We start from the raw sequence: 16,877 nt of genomic DNA on the forward strand, positions 1-16,877 counted from the left end.
TATATTTAGTGATAACCACACTGATAAACTACTATTTCAAGGTTTTCTGATGCTTGCAGGATTTCCATTTTTGAGAAAACGAATTTGTTTTATATAACTACAAAGGAAAAGCAGGAAAGTTCCTTTTACATAATTCATAACATTAGAAAAATTTATTTAAGCAAATGACATTATTTTGGTGATGAGCAGATTCAAGTCAGCAGCTGGCTGAATACCACTAAATAAATCCTCTTGCTTTAACAGCTTGCAAATTTTGACGCCCTTTCAATCACGATCCAATTAAACTTAAGAGACATGGTGCCTCAATAATGTTTATTTGGTCTTATAGATACTGAAACTGTCATTCTGAAGCTTTGAGTAATACCATATGCACCAATGTCCTGTTTCAAATGCAGACAGTAGGTGTCAGAGATCCAATAAATTACGATGGGGAGGGAAGGTACCTTAATTATATACGTATACTGTACTGTACAGTAACTTACAGCTCACTGACAGAACTAATTTCTCTTAAAGACAATGTTTACACCTGCCTTTGACACACACAAAAAAAATATTCAATAACTTAATAATGTGAGACAAACCGTGAGTAACAATTAGGCCTCCCAAATCTAAGATACTTCTAATAACTAAAGTACTGTACCATCAATTTATTTTAACCTTAACAAATCCCCAATAGGTCACTTGTTATTAATCAGAAATGATTAAATTTAATGGAGGACATAAACAAGGAAACACCATAATGTATCCTCCAACAAGTTGGAAGAAATTGTAAGTCCTTATAAAATAAACTTAATATGATTACCATAAAGCACCACATAAATACATATGATGTACACAAGAATTACCTTCATCTTTAATGGTCTTGCCCATTTTATCATTTTCTACCTTTCCAGCAGAAGAATCCGACTTAGAGTTGGTTATCCGTGTTGGCGTCTTAGGAGGTGGTGTTGGCAATTCTCCCCACATCCAGCACCACTTATTTTCATCTGTCTGAGATGAACAATCAGCAAAATCTTCTCGTTGTCTTTCTACCTCATACTCTGTGTCAGATTTGATTGGAGTTGGTGGTCTTGAGTTGGAAGGGCTGCAGAACCAAAGTGTGAAATTTAAAGAAAGTTTTTCAGCTATAAATATATTGCTAGCATATTTAAACCAAATGAGATCTGTGTTCTGTGCAGTATAATTATGTACTGTAGTGTGGGTTTAAGCAAGTTTCAAAAGTGAGTTAATCTCTCCTATGAGATCTGTAGTCTTAAAGTTATATATACATACAGTACTAACTAAAGTATTAATAATTATTCACATTGACTACAGTTAGAAGCATTTATAACTTATTAATTGAACATAGTAGAGGGTTAGCTAAGCACACTGACCTTGGGGGAGGACTAAGGTCCGTGTCACTGAAGGGATGGAAATCTGGACCCATTGATCGCGAGAGAGACCCGCTCCACTCGACTACTACTTCATCCTGGGATTTTTCACGCAGCAACGGCAATGAAGTGGACTGCGCCATGTTAGTGGTGGGAGAAGACGAGCTTGGACCAGACTGACAGAAAATTGAAATAATGGCGCTATATAGATTTTCAAATACTGTACTGTACAAGCAACTAGAGGACAAAAACTTTGGTGTGACCAAAAGAAAATGGAAATTCAGGAAGAGGCCTTAAACTGAACGAGTAATTCCTTTGGTAAATGCTTATAGCTCATTCCTAAAACTACTGACATACTTAACGAAAACACAAAATAAAATAAAAAATAAAGCCTTACCAAAGGAAATTAAATGTCAGTTTAAGGTTTTATCCAAACTTAACCGAGAAAAAATAAAAATAAATAAAAAATCAACATAATCATAAATCATATATAAATCATAACCCAAACACCACTGACTACGGGACTTATTAGTGGCTAATAATGAACAAGTAAGCAATTTTCTCACCTTATCAGTTGACTCTATATCATCCATTACAAAAATGCCCTCCTGGTTTGTAACTCGAGGTACAGTCCCTCGAGGCAAGACGGCTGTAAGATCCGCTACTTCACTTGTAGTTGAAGTATCACTCGACTGGCTCCCTGAACTCTTTGGTCGCTGTTTCTTGCCATTGCAGCGCTTCTTACGTTTACGACGATTACTCTTGCTCACTGTAGACAATAGATTAAGATAAAGACATTCCTTGAAATAAATAGTTACTTCTCTAAAAATATGAATATTATTCTTTTTAATTAATTATTTTCTATTATTTGACAGCTAGAGGTATTTCTCTTAAATTATGAAATAATAAAGGCACTTACCCTTGACAGTTTCTTCACCATCTGTTTTACTTCCTTGACCCTCTACTAATGCATTGCGCTTGAAACTTGATATCTCTGTATTTAGTGACCTTGTAGAAGATCCTTTTGTCAAGCCATCGCCCTTCCTAAGCACGGGACCAAGTATGGTAGGACTCTCAGTTTGAGTTTGGCAGTCCCTTTGTTCCCCCCTGTTCTGCTTTCTCACTCTCTGAATTACTCCTATTTCACTGTTTCCAATCTTAGGTTTATCATCAACTGACAGGGGAGTGGTAACTTCTTCACTCTCAAGTGTATCTGACAGCAAGGTAGATTCTGACAAATCTTGATTTCCAGGAACAATTGTTTCATTTGAAGTATCATTGCTCTTTGGTAACATACAAGAAGAGGAAATAGATTCATCCACCCCAGAATCTTGCAATTTTGATTCTTCTTCTTCAGCCTTGGCTAATTCGAGTTTTTCTTGAAAAACTGAGGGTGGTAGAGGGGAGGTTCCAAGCAGTGGGCTGATCTCCACCCCATCTTCTAATTCTTCCACAAAAAATGCTTCCCCGGTCTCCCCCAACTTCATATGTATATCTACCGGTTCTCCATTAATCTCAATATCAACCTGAAAAAAAAAATCTTGTTACATGCCATGATCGATCACAAACTATATTGTACAATAAAATTTATATCACCAAGATTAAATAAGGTAAGATTTAGTTTTTTTTAAGAGTGCTTGGTTTTCAAAATGGTTCTTACTACAGTATGTACTGTAGTTACCTACATTTTTTATCCCAGCTACAGTGGATGATACGTTTTGTGGTTTGTGGCATCTCTGTGAAATGCTTATCTAGCGTCCTCAGTCTGGCAACTATTACCAGGAGACTGCACATTACCGAACTGTTATGACATTAGATACCCAACCATTTACACATAAGATTGTTATTGTATTTACTCTTCAATATTAACAAAAGTGTGTATGTGCACGTGTGTATGCACGTTTGTGTGCATGTGTATGCACGTTTGTGTGCGTGTGTATGCACGTTTGTACATGTGTGTGCACGTTTGTACAAGTGTACATGTTTATGGGTATGTGTGATGTTTGTATGTTGTGCACTGTGCATGTATGCGCATTTTGAGTGTGTGTGTGTGTAGGGGGCGTAAGTTACAACACACACACACACACACACACACACACACACACACACACACTAAAGCAAATTTCCAGTTTGTCTACCCAGACTGACAGGCGCGGTTAACGTGGATGATTCTCACAACACTTGTAAATGAGTATGACAAGAAATGAGTGGGACTCACTGATAACATTTCCATTAAATAAACTTTCTTTTTTCTTAGTCAACAATATGTCCCAAACAATTGCCTTCCGGCATTGAAGATTCAGCATTTAAAAAAAAAAAATAATAATAATAATAAGACTTTAGTAACGAGCATATTCCTCACAATCAAAAAGAGACTATTTTAGTAATAAAAGTAATATATATTCTCACCGATCACTCTCAGAAGCGACTGCCAAGGGGCTTGGTCCCACCCAGCCAATATCCCAGTCCCCACCTAAACGAATCGACCTGTACTTTACTGGAGACGTGACCTTCCCTGTTGTATCATCGTTTCTGATAATGTTCTGTCTCTTTCAGCAATTAATAAAATTATTATCCACCTATTCTGTACTACGAAATTCTGCGACGACGACGCCGACAGTGTTTGTGTAGTGTCCAGCGTGAGTGTGCTCAGTGGTTCAGGGAGGAGCATGATACGTACAGGGAAACAAAGGTTCAGTGCGGTCTCAAGAAGTGTCCTGAACCTGTTATATTGGTCGGTCTTGCCCCGCCCAGTCCTGCTGACTCACACCAAACTGGTTGTCTGCTCCTTCGCCCACATATATTCTTTATTAACATACTATCATTCAAATCATTATTATCTGCTTGTTGAAATTTTAATTACACAACACATTCAATAACTGAAAGTTCATTTTCAACAACAAAAGCAAGACCCAAACTAAAAATCCGTAAAATACTCGATACCGGCTGTGGATATATCATAAAGTAATCACTACCTGTCAGAAACATTCCGGCTGTATCTGTTCACTTGGATAACAAACGACAGGTCGTACTTACATCATGTTTGACAAGGGCTCACCCTCTACTTGACCACGTTAGGCTAATGTTTTGATACAATAGATGAAAAGGTTGAACAATTGAAAGATTTTCGATCAGTCAAGTTATAAAAAATAAACACGAGGTTTTAAGTTTAATATAACTTTCTGTTTTTACGCAGTTTGCATAATGAACAGGAATGGGCTAGGAGGGGGGGGGGGGCTAACGACCTTCGCAAAATGTGTACCACAATAGGTGTGGCTGAGTGAGGACAGCCACTGCACGATTAATCCTAGTTCGTAGTTTTTATACTGCCACACCCCTAGTTCCTGGTGACCCTTACTAGCCACTGACACCGCCAGTTGGTCTGCCAGCCTACACACCCCTACCCAGCTGCCGCGGTCGGTTAGGTCTCAGTCAACCCATTCACTCCCACACTCACACAAACACATGCACTAATGTATGAACTATAACATTATTGTTTTACCTTCTCCTACAGTGGGATTTCAGTGTTCAAATGAAGTTTTAAGTCTCGGTAGATGTAATAAACGTGAAAATGTAAGTACTGTGCCGAAAAGAACGAGGAACTTGATAATAACAGAGCGGTTTGCAATGACGTCAAATGGGAGTGCAGTACTATACAGGAGATGGCGCTCATGATTCTAGTTGCAGGCCGGTCCCTATTTTCTTCTTTGATTCTTCTTCTCTCGAACAGTTCCCTAGGTCACCAAACACAAGACAAAACATAATACCGGCCAGAGGATTAAAATGGGAAACTTTTGTGGCAGTCACTGCTCTGGCCTCCCGTTACACCCCAGCCAGTGACTTGGTGATAACACCAAATTTATTGGTGATGAAACACCAGCACTAAGTTATTTTATTTTCACATTTTTTTTTCACACACACACGTCTCACCAACTCTTCATTTTGTCCACATTGAAACATCAAGAGTTCCCCAGACCACGAGTAAAAGTTACACAGATGTGCTCCATCATGGTGATAGTGTGGGCGTGTACAACGACTGCGTGGGACTGCTACGCTGTATACTTTTTTTTTGGGGGGGGGGATTAGCCCACCCGGGCACAGGTCACTGACCCACATCAAGGCCGGGGGGGATAATAATAACCATAAATAAATACAAAGACGAAAAAATAAATTAATAAAAACGATATATTGTACATTTACGTATGTTGTGTTGTCATGTAAGAGAAACAATTGAGACCCTGCAATTGTGTGTAAATGAGGCAGAAAGTCCGATCAGCAACCTGGGACTTGGTCAAAATTTTTGTGATGCCATATGGTATAATGGGTCAGCTTTTGCCGTCACCAGTTCAAGGAACTTCAAGTAGGATTCATCATAAGGCTCTAATTAACCCAGAGTAGATACGGAATCGAAAATATATCCAGTGTAACTGTGTAAGAACTAGTTAGTTTTTTTCTCTCAAATGTGGAACCACACCAACGTAATATTGTAAGTAACATTATGTTGGCAAATGTTATTAACAACATTATGTTGGCAACTGTTATTAACAATGTGAAAATTTCACGAAAGTGTTTGCACCATCAGTGTTGGAACATTACGCCAACAAATATGTCAAGTAAACTGACTTATGTCGACTATATGATTAATCTTTTTTTTTAAACATTGCTGTCATCTTTTACCAAAAATGTTGACAACAAAATATTCGATATAGTACAGTATATAGAGAGAAGGAGGAAGGTCGGCGCAATGGCACCTCCCTGTGTACTTCCATTAAGTAATCACCCCCGAGTGATGATAGAGGAGATACTAGTAAGTCTGGTCCTCCAGTGTTGTACAGTCTCACCCAAAAGTTGATTAACTCTCCCACCCAGCTATTGCTGCACTGTCTGCTTCAGGTGTATGAACTTGGGTCTGTTACTTCGAACCTTTAAATTCATTCGTATCGATTTCATGTTCTGGTTGGTGCTGAGTCTCAAACATCTGAAGCAGGCAGTGCAACAATAGCTGGCTGGGAGAGTTAACGAACTTTTGGGTGAGACTGTACCTCGCCCACCTAGTCATCCAAAACCACGCCTCCTAGTAACTATAAAAGACGCCATTGCCACCACAAAGGAAAGTGTGTATAGCCGTAATCCACACACGCTGTGAAGATCATGGACCATGGCTTCACGTACTTCCTTCTACGACTATACTGACAAATTAGTCACGCGCACCTCTGGACAGGTTTATCAAGATTTCACTTATATAACAAGTTGATTAAAATTTTCAAAACAGTTCTCCATAACTACACCAATAATGAGGTTGACGGGGCATTAATAAACAGCTAGGGTTATTAGGGGAGGCTAGATACTGATATCAATGTGAGCAGCATTAAACCTTTAAGGAGTAGTGTCGTACTTGGGTATTTTATTCTGGCTAACACTAGACGATGTTATTCAGCTAGGAGAAACCCCTACCACTCATTGGGTTATAATAGCATGAGGGTGAGAGATGGTAACGGTCACCGAGGCACTACACTCTTCGTCCGTTAGTCCCGTTGGTATAACTTCTCCATCATTACATTAATTTCATGTTAATCTCACTAGAAAGGTGGAAATGACAGTAAAATGTTGTTGTTACACACAAAGGATGTATATTCACTTACACCATCTATAGTGCCTTAAACTAAAGTATACAATAAGTTAGTATCATTATTCTGATGGGATAGTAGCCCCTTCCACAACGCAACGCAACGCAATGCAATATTACCAACGACACGCCACGGAAGGGCCTCAGAGCTGATCATCATGGGATCGCAGTGGGTGACAAACTAGCGTACCTGAGCTCGCTCCATAGTGACGTAAGTGGGGAAGAGAGCGCTAGTGACCTCAAGGTGAGAAAGTAGGGAATACCAATGGATATGTCACCACCTACTTCTCGTTGCTGGTACCGATGAATCTTATCCACTTACTACACATCATATGTAACTAGTAAATATCAAGTTATAAATCCACGATAAATAACTAAAGTAATATTCACTCCCGAATATTCAGAATTAGTACTAATGTTTACACTAAATCTAACTATTTTAACACGATGTTCCAATTCATATACAACAAAAACTACGGTAGGTTTTTCGATAAACACAAGATATGGATGAAATACAAAATGATCATTACGAAGTAGGTTACGCCAAGAAAGTGACATCCTGAACACCCGCTGATAAACACCATCCAAACAGCAAAGTCCTGAACCTTCCAAGCAAACATAAACAACATATGAGATCAACCGTTATTTAGATATCCAAGCCTACCTAACCTAACCTCGCCTCAGAACCCAGGATCTATATGTAACCTAACCTAACCTAACCTAACCTAACCTAACCTAACCTCGCCTCAGAACCCAGGATCTATATGTAACCTAACCTAAATTCCCAAGATGACCGAAACAAAAATAGTACCCAAAATATTATCAGAAAGCAAGGGCGAGCAACACTTCTTCCCCGGGTTAATTCTGCTCAACCAACAAGCTCAAGAATGACTTGTGAAAATCACCCTGGTACTTTGAAAGCGTATCGCTGGGTAGAGAATGAATAAACTAAACAAATCTAAAACACTTACAAAACCACTCATCGGATGTTTATAAGTACCTCACAACTATTTAAATAGTCCAAAGTTAAAGGATGCTCAGTATCTATTAACGTCAGTCAGTCAGTCAGTCAGTCAGACAGACCAACCAACCCCCCCCCTCCTCCCCCCCCCCTTAAAAAAAAACTGTTCACCTACTTATCATTTACAAAATATTTGCTTTAGCATTGCATTTACTGTTATGGAGAGATAGTGCCACCACCTACATTAGAAAACTGGCAACGAAGGGAATAACAAAAAAAAAATACACACAAATGAAAGTTACACGAACACCGAAATATGGTCAACAAATCACACACACAACACAAGCACTCAATCAACTATGAAAATACGAACCAGCCTTACTCACAGCTAAATATACCAGTTAGTCCTTCAGACGGAATGGCGGGATGACCAGGATATCCCGTCCTATTGACCCCAACACAACCGCTTAACACTCCCTACTGCACCTGCGGCTTTCACACATCTTCACTGTGCATTACAGCAACTGTTTCAATGAGTGAACCTTGTTTCTTCAACTTGTGTCCTTTACTGTTAAAGGGTACACCGATAAACAAATTCAGGCTCATTTTCAATTTTAATATTTTGTACTTGACGGAATACAAGATATTGGTATTTCTACTTCTTTTGAGGTAACTGACATATTCAATCATAAATACTTCTTATCGCTGCTGCTACATTACAGAAAAGACACGGCTGTTAACGAGCTGATGAGTTCACTTATATAATCAATGGATATAATGTACCGAGTTTGAATTCTCCGAGGAGTACTACTTATCTCCCTTTGATCGTACGTCAGGCAACGTTCGGACAGCTGTCTGGTGGTAAGTCAGCATGAAATGCTTTGGGAAGAACGTAGTACCAAAACAACGAAATACGGGCAGCTGGGAACTTGGACAATCATTAGAGCTAATTAAATTGAATCCATTTCAGTTTCGGCAAAACGGTGAACTTAATTCTATATTATCGCTACACTGGGTGACCAGTCAGTTAAATTTTGATCAGTATTACAGCCGTCCACAGAAACCATGTTTATCAATCCGTATATTTGTGTCGCTGAAAACCACAATCTATAGGAAAGAACCAGGAGGGCTAGCACATTCGTGTTTTACCATAAATATAACTTTTAAGATTTCTTGGGCAAGTTCAAGTGTGAAGGACACTGACCTTAGTACCCGCCTATTTGTCTCGGTGACTACAGAGGCATGGCTTCTTTGCAGGGGGGACAGCTTACATATTTTACAGTACTAGACAAAACCTAATATCCAATCATACTGTTGGCAACTGTATCTCTCCATAGCTAAGAGGCAAGAACCCCAGGTACAGCACTCTTGGCACAGGTGTCGCCGATCCCCACACTCGCTAAGTACAGTACTATCGTCCTCATTTAATTTAATTAATAACGACTGCTGCTAGGCTACGTAACTTAAGCCACCTTTAACCACGTTCTATAGACCATCTAACCGTGAAGTCTTCCAGAGATCGTTGCCACACCTCCACTTTAAGCGCCCCACCACCAACAAATCCCGCCATGATCAATACCACGCGCGCTTGACAACGTTTTGCAACATCCTACGCGTGAGAGATGGCGACGTTCTCCACACAAAAACTGGTCTTACACGCTTTATTGTGAAGCTGTACCACACTACCCACCTGGTTGCCATTATCACTTCACCAGGATAGGAGTTATTTTCACGTTAAAATACCTACAATAGCAAACAATTCATATTCATTGCGGCAACTAACTCTACCTTGCCAAGAACACCTGTATAACACCCAAGGATGCCAGTTGGTACGCCGTTGTTAGCACTAAAGAGGGTAGACCACATAACACAAGCTGCCAGTACAGTACCTTGTTGGCACTTGAAATGGGTAAATACCACTAAGCGAAGAGGGAAACCTTATTAAAAAAAGATTTGGGACATTGTGATGCATAAGATGAGGCAGAGGTCAATGGACAACATAGAAAACCACTGATATATTAACAAGACAACGAAGATATAATACAAATCCTCATGTGGCGTAAATGTATCCACCAATGCTAGAGACAGTTGTTCCTTCTACAGTACATGTAATAAATAGTTCTGTTGAGTGTAGGGTCTGGCGATCTGTTGCTAATCATTATCAGTCTAATTTCCTCTACGAATGTTTCCCTCACAAGAAAGGAAGAGAAATTAAAAATATATAAATAAGGGGAAACTGTCTTCTCGCTGTCAGTCAACAATACTACCAAATCCCCCGTCTAGACAGTTGTGGTAACAATATCAAGCCGGGTAGGAAATTAACACAACCTTACCGCCATTTTTTTTTTACCTGTACCGTCAATTCATTACAGTTCTTTACCAAAAACACAATTTTGTATCTGAAACTGTCAAGTGGAGTACAACAGGCATCAAACATGGATATGCACAACTATGTATACGACTTGCTTTAAATAACAGTATAATTTATATAACATTCATAACCTGTATCAAGACGAGACAAGATCACTGCGTTGATATACGAATAATCAACTCAAGGCGATTATCATTACCAAATATATTGCTGTGTGTGTGATAGTGGGCCGAAGGGGTCACTGTCCCAGCCACACCCTCTACTGCTTCCTTGTCTCTTTGTCCTGGTGTGGAGGGATTGAAGGAGCCTCTTGGTTTTGGGGGAAGCGGCAATACGGCCTCATGTCAAGAGTGCATAGAAAATTACCAACAAGCACGCAGCGAAGTTGTCAATAAAACACGTCTGCCATCTTCTTTAGACAATAATATATTTTTTAATATATTTGCTGTCCATTTAACGAAAACACAGCGACTAGGAAAGAAAAGTGGGTGAACAAATATGAATACCGGTATATATACAGTAAATGGTGGGTAAGACGAGTTACAATTATAACCTCGCTGATGTTACTTGAAATAAGTGGGTGGCGCTCACCTGCCAGGCCCGACCTTGAATATCCCTTGACGACGGGCAATGATCTCAACCTGATAATATACACCACTATCAAGTTCATACTCATCTTCCTCTTAACAGCTTAAGTTTATAAACGCTGGTGAAGTAACTACAGTATTTAGAAGCATGGGAACAGCAGCCCTAGCAACAGTAGCAGGTTCAAAACGAGTCTTGTACACGCGGAACAGGTTATGGGTGAGGGGTGTCGGGATGGCTCCCCAGGGCGTGTTGTTCCCTCCCAGGTGGTGCTGGAAGCCACGCCTTGGAGGGGGAACTATCTCGCCCTAGCTGACTGTTCATCCTGCCCCCACGCTGGCTAGTGGGAGCGAGACCAGATGGATGTGGGGACAAGCCTACTGACTCGCCACAACCGACTCACCGCAGCCGACACAGGATCCTATACCCCTACCACCAGTTACCCCCAGCTGATGCCTCTTCCCAATCACATAACGCCAGCAAATAAGTGACGTATCGCGGGTAGAGAATGACAGGGAAGACGTTAGGACCGCACGCCCGGCACAAACAGACGGACCTTAAAGATGTACTGACTCAAGACACCTACATTCCTCCCTTAACTATAAAATATATCAATAACATCAGTAGGCGAGCTCCCCGTCCTCACTTGCACAAGAGACAGACAGACGGGCCCCTGACTCACCGTAGCGTGCGTCAGTCCATAGGAAACGCCTCTTACCCTTATCACGCTCTACCAGGAAGTATATTCGCCACCATGAGACTAGAGAGAGATCTCATCGACTATTATAACTGGTCCCAAGAAAGGGTCGCCAGCTAATGGAGGGTACTTACCACTTTTTCCCGGCTCCTAAGTACGCCCATTTTGCCGAAGCGGACGTGGAACGGGGAGCTGAGGAAGGTGCCATCTTCTTGCCGCACCACCACTACATCGATGGCGCCTGGTACACGGGGGGAAGAGAAATGCAGTATTAGATAACGTGGATACAAAAAGTACCAGTAGACGAACAAAGGGGTCAACACACAGGGAGGGGGGGGGGGGCAGGTGTGGACCGAGTAAGGTGTACTATTTCCATCACACCAACATCTCTCCCAGGGACACAATTAACCAGTCATCACGTAAATAAATAAACAAATCACATCGATGAAAAACAATCTATATCAGCATGAAATATTTTAACAATTTGAATTTTTTTTTTACCAAACAGCTACCGCATATACTTTCGCTTTTAATGATAGTAATTATATAGAGAAAATAATAAGACAGTGGAAGATGAAAGGGAATGGCAAGACGAGAGTGAAAATACGAAAAAGGAAACAAAAGCAGAAGAGATACAAGGAAACTCGTGTGGTAGTGTGTTTATGTCTGAGGAGGAAGGTGGTGTAAGGGAATACTGCACATGTCTCGGTCATAAACATTATCGAATCCTTACGAAACCGAATCGATTGCGTGTTTGACTGTAGGGCTCGTGTTTTGAGATAACATTACACGATAGTCCAAACACGTCACATTCTTCTTACGTCTACAGTACACTACCTTCTCTCTTTAACAGGTTGTCACTTAACTCTCACTTCACCAGATAATAAGCCTAAAACATCAACATTTTAACTGAGTAAATCAAGTACCGATGATGGTACTATAAGAACTATGATAAATGCTTTTTTTTTACTACAGCTATGAAGTTAATCCCAGCTTATTGTAATGATCAGTATACCTGTAAAAACATTATTACTGCCATTAGCATTAAGATGATGTACCGTATGTCTCATCATCTAAAGACTTTATAAAAAAGATAATTATATTTTAAACGTTAAGCCATATTCAGAAACCTATTCCATTGATCTCCCTTATCAATGATAGTACCTAACCTACATCACCTGTATACAGTAACACTCGACATTCAAATCGGCTCAAAGACACCTCGCCCTTCAAGTCCACACCAACACTAGCTACTAACCGCAATATTATCCTATCATTTTAACCAAATCTTTAAGGCTACGTACAGACAGTCAAAAACCCATCTTTACAAATTGTACTGAGCAAATATGACACAACGGACGAAGGATTTTGACAACGCTACCTAGACAACAGGAGTCGCAGTGTTCATTCTGAAATTCATCGATCATATATAGTTTTTTGAGTAACCGTACAACCTAAAAACGAATGCTAAGGCAGGAGATCCCAGTGCATGTTATATAAGACCACAAACGCCCTATCAATTTAAAATACCCCAAACAAATACACACGGGCCGGTTTCTTACCTGTTAAAGTAGCAGCGTTGATCTCATTGTAGAAATCCTTGAAGTTGGATATGAACTTGCCGATGTAGTTCATGCTCTTCTAGCCTAAGTTAACGCAAAGGGGAGCCTGTCCCCAATTACTTCAAACCTGTAGCTGCCACGGGAGGATTCAAGAAATGTTAATATTACTCCACAATCAAAGGTGTAATAGCTACATGTACAGTATGTATTATTTACATCAGAACCAACACAATTCAAAAAGCTCTACATGAAAGATTGGTTGTACTATATACTGGTTTTTTTCGACACATTCAGTACACAGTAACAGCAATCTAATCAAACTTTAGTATAAAAAACTCAGTACTCTTAAAGCCAAATAATCATTATGCGCTGTACCTTAACAAGCCTGACAGCCAGTATGCTATGTAAACACTTCTTGACCAACTCACAATAATACTGTACAGTACATCTGTACTACACTGGTCATTAATATATGCCGTCAGACTTTATATACTGTACTAATAATACACTAGGTACAGATGTGTATTATGCAGGTCAGTGCTAGGGGGTTATATCATACGAAAGAACAGATGTATTTTTTCTTAAGATCAATATTAATTAAACAAAGGTAAGAGAATTAAAAGACAACCATTTGTTTTCACACTACTGTACAGTCATTAAACTTACGTTATACAGCCCGATTCACGGCTCCCTACCGCAAAGTGTGGTAGCTAGTCAGAAACAGGTCGCTATATGACTCATCACTAGCTACGAATACGCACCAAACAAGCAGGAGTGAGGTACGAGTTTTATCGTTTAATCTTTTTAACGACATGCATCATTTAACTCTCTGATGCAGGTGGTCACAAAATAACTCACTAAATATACATACAGTTTTGTGTACCTAACGACGATACATACCCGCCACCGAACAAGATATAACCATAAATGATGCGTACGTATATATGTACTTGTGAACACTCCTGGGTAACAGGTGTTCTTTATCAGGGTCAAACGGGAGACCTTGAGCAGATGTTAAAAGAAAATAGCCTCCATCGCATTACTGAATGCCAGATGCCCGTGGCCGCTGGTCAAGTGATACTACTTATTTTCATTTTTTCTTACTAGTACATACAGTATATCAAATTTGACGCACAGCTGCTTTAGCATAACATTCCACTAATAAGTTTCCTCGGATAATATTCGTTTTAGGATCGCACACGATTTCATACTTGGGATAGTTATTCTCGCATTTAAAATAAAAACAAATATTCGATTTTGTTCTGTTGTGTTTCTGGGGCAAATGCTTAGTTTGGGAGTTATTTAAATTATAAAGTTAAGAAAATTTTTACAACTTCGGTGGTTCTCCAATTCGCTGGAGCGTATTTAGTGTGGCTACTTCTTCACGATATACCCAGGACCAGCCTCCACCATCGGTTAAATAAGGCAAGTTTATGTTAAGACAGGTTTCCTTAGATCATCCGTATTTACTTGAGGTGGAATTATCATCGTTTTCTTCACGACGCACAGGAAATGAAAATTTATGAACTAAATGATGTGCGTTTCCGCACTTTCCGGTTAACTGACAAAAAAACTGAACATTCTTATTTTTAGCGAAAAACGTTACTGTGCAAAACTTGGTTCGTTCTTGCATAAATCACAGTTCAATTTCCTTTCTTTCATCACTTTACAGTGCCTACTCGCCGTAACCGAGGTGAATTCCATTTAGTTTTCCTCGCTCTCCCACCGAATCATTCAGGCCTGTAAGCATTAATATACGTTTCATAAAATTATCTAAGGAAAACAACCAAATATTCCGCAGGATCATTATATACTGTACCTACATTTACCGAAAATATATCACCTGATGAATGCATAGTACTGTATCCTTAAATAAGCACTGAATGGAGATAATTGCCGTTGTGACTAATAATAGGGGTAAAAAAATATTCAAATGATAAATGAGACATTCGAGTTAATAGGAAAATCAATAATAACTGCTCTCAACACCAATCCATAATTAAATGCCACTTGCATCCAAATCGAGCGTAAGTCAAACCGTAATCTTTGAATTAGGAGTGCTGCAGATAGCCACGAAGGTTGCATCCCATCGGACGTCACACCGCACCTGCAACGCCTCCAAGTCGAGTTTTCCTCTACTAAATTATTCCAGTATTTATAGTATACAACTTTCATAATATTTTACAGGGAGGTGATATATATATATATATATATATATAATTTTTTTTCCCAAATGGATATGTTACGTACAAATTCCTCGGGGTGATGAAAGGTTGTCTAGGCTATATTTCATTTTCCCGTATATAGATGGATGCTGCAGCCCTTAAAACAAACCGATCTTTCTTGTCAATTCTATTCACTAGTCAACAATGATCCAACAAATCATATTTAATTATTCACACTTGACTACAAACACTCTGCTAACAAGATTTTACCGATTACTGAATTTCAATGTTTACCGTGTTTGTTCGTAAAAATAACAAAGCTTTTCGATTTTTTTTAGGTAGGACTGACTCGCGTTATATACAAGAAAACTGGGCTGCGTCAATGCTAATCTTTAATTTAAAAAGTTGATGGCTTAATAAAAGTGTTATTTCCAGTCAGGCTTATATTTCCCAACTAGAAAATTCAAGTGCCTATTATTTGTTGTCCATAGTGCACTTTTAACGTCCTGTCAATTGAGACCCAGCACGACACCTGCTAAATACTCAATAAAATGCATATTTTCATAGATACTTTAAAACTAAATGCTTGTTACTGCATGTTTGTTGCATGACCAATGATGCAACTTGGGAGTTTTAAGCCCGGGGGTTTTGAGTTGCCAAGCGGTCTCTGGTATCAGGTTAGTCTCTTGTTTACTACTGTTCCTGGGAGCTGTCAACCCAGCGATGGTACAACTCCGGCTTTCTTGTTTGTAGAGCTGAATTGACGATACATCAAGACCACACCTTAACTTTGCCGGTAACTCGGGTTAAAGGAACCAGAAATCAATACACAGTCGCAGTTTCTGCCTCGCTTTCAAATTCGCCTTTTCACAAACTACATGTACATACAGTACGTGCGGTTATGTAATACCTCTGATATATCTGTTCTCTCCATGAATATGTACCAGACAACAATATCGTTTGGATTCATAGAACCAACGTAAGTCAAATACATGATTTTCTAAAGTTAATATTTTGAGGGGAGTCTTGCACGCTTGGCAACCACAATATCAGCTGGGATGAGGCCGAGTTCTGCACTGACAGACAAAGACTTAGTTTTATTTCACAAAGGCACACTGGTGTTCTTGTAATTGTTATATTCTCTTAATTCTATTTACACATCACATCTTCCTTAACAGCACTAAGTCAAGAAACGCACACAAATTCACTCACAATCAATAAAATAGTACTTTATGTGACGAGGTCCAAAACGTGAGTGCTCGCTCGTTCGATGTACTCGACGCACTGCGCTAACATGTGCTCGATGAGTGGCCCTCGCTTCATGTCCCAGCTCTCAGTTGCCAGTTACCTCTCCTGGACTATTATACACCTCGATTTATTTTACAGACGGCGCTTGGGACAAAGGTTATTTTTCTATTTAATAATAAGCCAAAACATTCTATTTGAATATTTTTCAAAGAACTCTTATGATAATTTGTAAAACCAGACATCATTTACTTAATTTTACCAGCAAGACTCTGAATGGTGAAGTTTTCCACAC

The 16,877-nt window shown here is 39.5% G+C and overlaps 1 protein-coding gene across 8 annotated transcripts in view; it reads right to left on the minus strand.

Annotated features, from left to right (window-relative positions):
* Positions 1 to 16,651, minus strand: part of LOC121861408 (phosphatidate phosphatase LPIN3-like) — a 36,330-nt gene extending 19,679 nt beyond the window's left edge. For 6 of the 8 annotated variants that reach the window (XR_006088022.1, XR_006088020.1, XM_042359095.1 and 3 more), the window contains exons 1-7: positions 16,550 to 16,651; positions 13,173 to 13,305; positions 11,745 to 11,851; positions 2,290 to 2,896; positions 1,937 to 2,139; positions 1,374 to 1,546; positions 846 to 1,084 (exon numbers count right to left, since the gene is read on the minus strand). Coding sequence is in view for 6 of the 8 variants with exons in the window: in XM_042359095.1 (XP_042215029.1) it covers positions 846 to 1,084; positions 1,374 to 1,546; positions 1,937 to 2,139; positions 2,290 to 2,896; positions 11,745 to 11,851; positions 13,173 to 13,245 (1,402 nt within the window). In the remaining 2 variants the exon portion in view is untranslated. The remainder of the gene's footprint in view (positions 1 to 845; positions 1,085 to 1,373; positions 1,547 to 1,936; positions 2,140 to 2,289; positions 2,897 to 11,744; positions 11,852 to 13,172; positions 13,306 to 16,549) is intronic. The other 2 variants (XM_042359092.1, XM_042359091.1) reach the window with 2 other exon arrangements.
* Between the last annotated feature and the right edge of the window lie 226 nt (positions 16,652 to 16,877).

This window comes from Homarus americanus, unplaced genomic scaffold, assembly GCF_018991925.1.
Source record: "Homarus americanus isolate GMGI-L3 unplaced genomic scaffold, GMGI_Hamer_2.0 scaffold24260, whole genome shotgun sequence".
NCBI lineage: Eukaryota > Metazoa > Arthropoda > Malacostraca > Decapoda > Nephropidae > Homarus > Homarus americanus.